The sequence below is a fragment of the Primulina tabacum genome, chromosome 3 (assembly GCF_025594145.1).
Source record: "Primulina tabacum isolate GXHZ01 chromosome 3, ASM2559414v2, whole genome shotgun sequence".
Taxonomy (NCBI): Eukaryota; Viridiplantae; Streptophyta; class Magnoliopsida; order Lamiales; family Gesneriaceae; genus Primulina; species Primulina tabacum.
Window position 1 is genome coordinate 22134481 of NC_134552.1, and position 6435 is coordinate 22140915.

The 6435-nt window shown below is 32.2% G+C and overlaps 1 protein-coding gene across 1 annotated transcript; it reads left to right on the forward strand.

The window, feature by feature from the left end:
- The first annotated feature begins 2598 nt into the window (after positions 1–2598).
- LOC142539087 (transcription factor MYB75-like) lies at positions 2599–4249 on the forward strand. Its single transcript, XM_075644379.1, has 3 exons — positions 2599–2896; positions 2984–3113; positions 3703–4249. The coding sequence occupies exons 1-3, from the start codon at positions 2746–2748 to the stop codon at positions 4067–4069; spliced, it is 648 nt and encodes a 215-aa protein (XP_075500494.1). The 5' UTR covers positions 2599–2745; the 3' UTR covers positions 4070–4249.
- The last annotated feature ends 2186 nt before the right edge of the window (positions 4250–6435 follow it).

A 6435-nucleotide genomic window follows, 5' to 3' on the forward strand; every position in this document is an offset into this window, starting at 1 on the left:
TCATTGGATGATTGATTTTAAGAAGTTGGCTTTGATTTAGTGATTTTCGAAAAGTTTGAATTTATATAATTATAACGAATTGTTTACTCTCGTTACATTAGTGATTTCTAATCGTCGATTGAGATTATGATAAAACAATGATAATGAGCTGTATGATAGATTAAGCTTAGAGTATCATACTTATAGTCTAACCATTAGGAGCCATAGTTAGACAAAAAATCCAGTAGAAGTTTTGACTCATTGGACGTGAGTATCCTATTCAAATATAACTAGGAGTTTTGACATTTTGGCTCGGAGTTTCTATTCAAAAATTATCAAGATAATATTGAATTGTCTTCATAAGATTACTTTATCTAGATAAGATTATATTATCTATATAAAAATCTTGAAATCATAGTTGGACAAAACTACTAACAAGATTCCTGATAGGATTTTACTAGATCTAAAATATCATTAAATATGAGAAAACACATTAAAGGTTGATGCTAAACTATTCTCTCTCCTCCCAACTACACCATTTGGCCATCACTTTGTATTCTTGGACCAAGGCTTGGTCGTACACCAACTATCACCACCGGACGTCCGCCGCAATGCTTTCATGCTCCCGCTGCATCCCCACCGTCATCGTGCACTATTATTCTCAACGCATAAATCTTCTAGATTTTCTTGTGAAAATTTTAGAAGAGGATCATAGATATTAATTGTGGACTTGATTATTGGTGATTGAATAAAGAAGTATTCTAGTTTATTATTCGTACCGACATACAACAAGAGCTATCTACACTAATTTTGGAATATTTGGAGCCAAGTCATATATTGACTAAAGATACATTCGATAAAACAATGAATTCTGTGTGCATATATAAATGTCAATATATGGTTAAGAAAAGTGAAGTTTCTTTATCAAAAAATTGTTATACTCATATAGTACAATAAAGATAGTCTTGTGTTTGTATTTGAAGCACTACTATATATATATATATATGTATATATAATTGAAACCCTCTTAAAATATGAACCCTGAGTCGACCGATTTATGAGACTAACCTCAAGTACGGATAAGTTAATCACCAGGCAAGAAGACGCAAGGAACTTGGCTTCTGTATTTTGGGCAATTTACCCTGAAGAAGTAAGTCTTCATAATATAAAATGTAAATAGTAAGCAAATGACAGTCTCTCCCTTTCATATTTTTATGAAAATATCTTATAATTTATAATAAAGCGTACAATGTAATTGTTTTTTTAAAAGAAATATTGCTTTTGTGTGCTGACAGACTTGAATTATTGTTCTTGGTAGAGCCAATATTTACAGATATTTTGTAAGTGTATTTAGAGTATTTGTTATATTGAAAGTATTTGAAACTATAAATATATGAAATAAGTATGCAATAGGAATGTTTTGGGCCTATAAAGGCGTTATTCCTTGATGTTACATCTGAGTAATATGTTGAGTAGGTCTGTTGTGAGAGTGTTTTACGAATTTTTATCTGTGAGATGAGTCAATCTTACCGATATTCACAATAAAAAGAAATTTTTTTTCATGGATGATCTAAATTAGAGATCAGTCTCATAAAATACGATCCGTAAAACTTTTTAGCTCATACGAGTTTTTTTCGTAATATGGTAATGTAACAAAATATTATTTATTAAATCAGTCATTAGGATAAAATATTTAAAGTAATTTGAAATTAACCCATCTATATTACAGTCATGAGGTGAAAAAAGCATAAATGTGATTCATGGAGTTAAAAGAAACTCGTTATTGGGCTAATTAATAAAGATTTTTTCTATCTTATTTTAATATTTTATTTCAATCATTGATTGCGATTCCTGTAAATTGTATCATTAATCACGTGAAACAGAAAATTTGGAGACTTCTGTCAAAAGTACGATCTATAAATAAAAATAATGAGCAAGGTAAATCGAAAAAAATACGTAACATGCACAATTATGTTAATTTATGATTTGTTATTTATAATAAAAAAGTATATTTTTTCTTAGATATATTTGTCTTTGTATTATTTGATGTTTTATGTTGTCAAACATTAATCTTAATTATTTCAATTTTGTTTTATTTTTACAATTTTATTCTTTTTATCCGATTTGATATTGATATGATACTAATAATAAAATATAATAATATAGATGATTAAAAAAAAACAAAAACAAAAATAAAACAAGAAATACAATTTTCCATCGTTCTAAAATATAATCAAATAAAATGTTTATTTCTATCTATTATAATAAAGAATAGGTCTCTTGTGAGACGGTCTCACGAATCTTTATCTGTGAAACGAATCAAGCCTACCATATTCACAATAAAAAGTAATACTCTTAACATAAAAAGTAATATTTTTTCATGGATGATCAAAATAAGATATTTATCTCACAAAATACAACCTTGATATTGTCTCACATAAATTTTTGCTTACAATAAAATATCTCATGCATCAAACAAAAATATTGATGTGCTTTATGGAGGAGTCCACATGAAACTCGCTGTTGGGCTAAGGCTTTTATATATATATATATATATATATATTATTTCAATCATTGATTACAATTACTGTAATTGTATCAATCACGTGAAACAGAAAAATCAGAAATTTATGTCGAATCTATGGTACGTACAAACTATAAATAAAAAACAAGATCTCCGTAGATTTTCTCATTATCAACTTTAGATAATTCCTGCCATAATCACACATACGTACTGGACTTCATAAAGAAAGATTAATCCTAGAAATGCATTGCAGTAGGAAAGCTAACGCAGGGAAGAGCACTAATCCTGGTGGAGTGAGGAGAGGTGCGTGGAGCAAAGAAGAAGATGGACTTTTGAAGAAATGTGTAGAAACTTTTGGGGAAGGCAGGTGGCATTTAGTTCCTCTCAGAGCAGGTAAAAATAATCACATGCATGTAAATTTGTTACACGAATATTTCAGACCATTGAAGAATTTCGATTGTCGGGTTCTGTGATTTGCAGGTTTGAATAGGTGTAGGAAGAGTTGCAGGTTGAGATGGGTGAATTATTTGAGTCCAGATATTAAACGGGGTTATTTTACAACGGATGAAATCGATCTCTTGATAAGGCTTCATAAGCTTTTAGGAAACAGGCAAGTGGTTATCCATGGAAATTAACATCACATACACAAGCAGGGAACAACACATGCTGTTCGAGAACACACACACACACACACACATATATATATATATATATATGTATACTGTTTACAATTAGTGTGTCATTCATGTATTGGATGTTATAAAATACGTCGGAGAGTGATATTTCATTGATGAACATTGAAATATATATGAAAAATGAACAATATATCAAAACTATATATTGGAGTGTTGACGTGACAACAAAAATAATGATGTATCGGGAAAATGTTGATGAACGACAAATATTGGTAACTTGTCTAATGTCGTGTCAATATTCCGAGGGAAACAAAAATACAAGATAGATGACTAAATATGTGGTATCGTCATTACTTTATTTAAGGGAATTGTTATTGGCATTCCAAATTGCACTCCACCTTTATATTTGTGTAGTATTTAAATCATAAAAGTGGAGTGTGAGAAGCAATTCCTCTTATTTAATCAAGTTGATCAATATATACACGTAATTAAAAAAAAAAAAAGAAGAGAACTAGCAAGTTGTTTGGTCTTATTTTTTTTTGTTAAAATAGAATTTGAACGCAGATGGTCGTTGATTGCTGGTAGGATTCCAGGGCGAACTGCGAACGATGTGAAGAATTACTGGAACACCCACATCATGAGTAAATCAGTCGAAATGAAAACCAAGATTATAAAACCAAAACCGCACAATCTGGCGAAATTAGCCCTATCAAATAAGAAGAAGCAACAGCAGCAGCAACCATTAATCAGCGAAGAGAGGCCGCATCAAATTAATTTACAGTGCTGTGGCATTGGAACGACCCCGCTTTTGATTCAAACTGGAAGATCAGATGCTGGAAACAATTGCTCTAATCAAATCAATGGTGGCGATCAGCTAAATGAAGAACTCTCCATGGATATTTGGAAACTCTTGGGATTTGATGATGTTTAAGTATATAAAATTCATTTAAATTGTCACTTTCGGCGAAAACGAATATAATAAACCAGTTTTTTTCCTAAATTCAGGGGATCAAAACACATGGCTATCACCAGCTGTATTCTAGTCCACAAGTATAGTGCTTGATGGATGAACATGTGAGAAAAATCACAGCATGCAACAATATATCTTGGTCAATATTTGTCCATATATAGCTTGGATAAATAGGGCACTTGGGCTTGTGATTGCTTGCTCGAGCTGACAACCACACCTGGGGCTGAGACTTCTTAACTCATAGATTCCGAATGATCGACTTTCCAAGCCAACATTGTATTGCATATTGTCGAGTTTGAGACGAGGTTTCGAAAAATACTAGAAAATAAGGACAAGTATCTCGAGATCTTTGGACATGCCAATTAATAATATATGACATTAAACATGACGTATATATGCCTCTATGTCGGCTTTGGTGGAGATTTGAAGCAAAGTTACAAGAAATGACTTGATTATTGTGGCACAACAAATGGAAGTTTGATTTCTTGGACATATATATAAATTAATCTTAATAAAAAAAAATAGAGGAGGCACGCGTGTTTTTGAAATATTAAGTTTATATCAGAGCCTATTTTATTGTGGACATTATTTATTTTATTTGATTTATGAAATATGAAATATTAAAATTATATTACGTGTATCTCTAAAAGGCTTTTCATATCATTCTTTTCTTGTTACATAAATCAGCGTTTGTAACCAAAATTATAAAATACAATAATGTCGCAATTATTTATAATTTGTCTGTTGGTTAGAGTACGTCCAGATAATGTAGTACGTAGCTTTTACCAAGTCGATCTTATTTTTCGCATGTTGCTTTATTTAGGACTTAATGGATTATTTCTTTGTTTTCTCACGTTGGTAATTAGCCCTACGAAAGAGCATCAGGTTGTAAATACCTCAGGTGTGCTTATGACATCCATGTCAGGTTTGGTGAGTGAATGATTTATACCAACATTGAGAGTTAGAAGGTCCAGTTTGGAAAGCAAAAAAAAAAGAGTGATATAAAGTTGGTAGCCGAATTTTTACTCCTAAAATCTCAACGACTTCAAGCCAATATATTTCAATATTGTTCTCATAATACATCAAAATTTTTAATTCAACACTGGCTCATATCTTTCAACTCAGAAGTTTCTGCTCATGAACCCGAATTTCAGCTCCATAAGCTCGAACCAAGCTCAATTGATGTAAGCCAAGAAAATTCCAATAATTCAAGCTTATGAAGCAACAAAACCCTCAACTCGAGTACCGCAACTTTAGCTCCATTAAGCTCAAAATTCAGCTTTCATCTGAGTTAAAATTGGACACATTTATGAGGTAAAAAATGACTACATCTAACGTCGGTGACCCTTGGATTCAAGAAAAGTTTGACCATAATTATTATTTGAATTTGGCTTCAAGAAATGGATTAAATATACTCTTTCAGATGGAAATTTCGGCCTATATAATGATAAAAATCTTATGGAAACATGCACATCAAACTCGAGTAGTAAAAGCACGAATTTGAGCCACAAAACAATAGTTTTTTTTAGTCGTCCAGATACTCCTTTTTTTGACCACAAAATCTGATCTCCACTGTTCTAAGCGTACGAGATGATGTTGTTGTAACATTTCATATTCGCAATCTTACTTGATTTTGGTGTTAACAAAACTTGTTTATTTGTTTCTAATGAGTTTACGTAAGTGCGCAGAAACTGAAACTGATCATGGCTTCGAACTGATCAGTTACCAAGCTTAAACTGAAGCTATCGAGACGCAAACTGAAAGTGTCAACTGATTTATCGAACTGAACCAGTATAACTGAAATATCAAGAGCAGTTCGACTGATTGTACAGTTGATATGTGGTTCAGCAGAAGACTTTCAGAAGCCCGGCCAGCTGATGAAGTGTTCAACTGATGAAGAGCCCAACTGACCAGTTCAACTGAATCAGTGAAATCAGTTCAGCTGATGAGTCAACTGATTTCACCTCACCAGTTCAAGATCAGTTCAACTGACCAGTTCAGAACATCAGTTAGGAGCGAATCAGTTTGCAGATACGACAAGCTTAATCCAACTGTGCATAAACGTACAAAAGCCATTGTACGATCAAAATACAATAAGAGACGTTGCAGCAGCGCTTAAAGCCAAATTTTCCAGATATCTATTTGGGGGAACAAATTCAAACTGCAACGGATTCATCAACTGAGTCTGACTATACGTTCAGCCAAACGCCTATAAATAGAAGCCGAAGCTCAATGACGAAAAAAATGAAAAAGAATATGAGAGTTGACGAGTGAAAAATCAAATACAGAGAGGGCACGCATAATACTTATCAGCTTTGAAGAAGCAA

Coding starts and splice junctions, on each gene's coding strand:
- LOC142539087 (XM_075644379.1), top strand. CDS start 2,746: ATGCATTGCAGTAGGAAAGCTAACGCAGGGAAGAGCACTAATCCTGGT. Junction 2,897..2,983: donor TTTAGTTCCTCTCAGAGCAG/GTAAAAATAATC, acceptor TGTGATTTGCAG/GTTTGAATAGGTGTAGGAAG. Junction 3,114..3,702: donor CATAAGCTTTTAGGAAACAG/GCAAGTGGTTAT, acceptor ATTTGAACGCAG/ATGGTCGTTGATTGCTGGTA.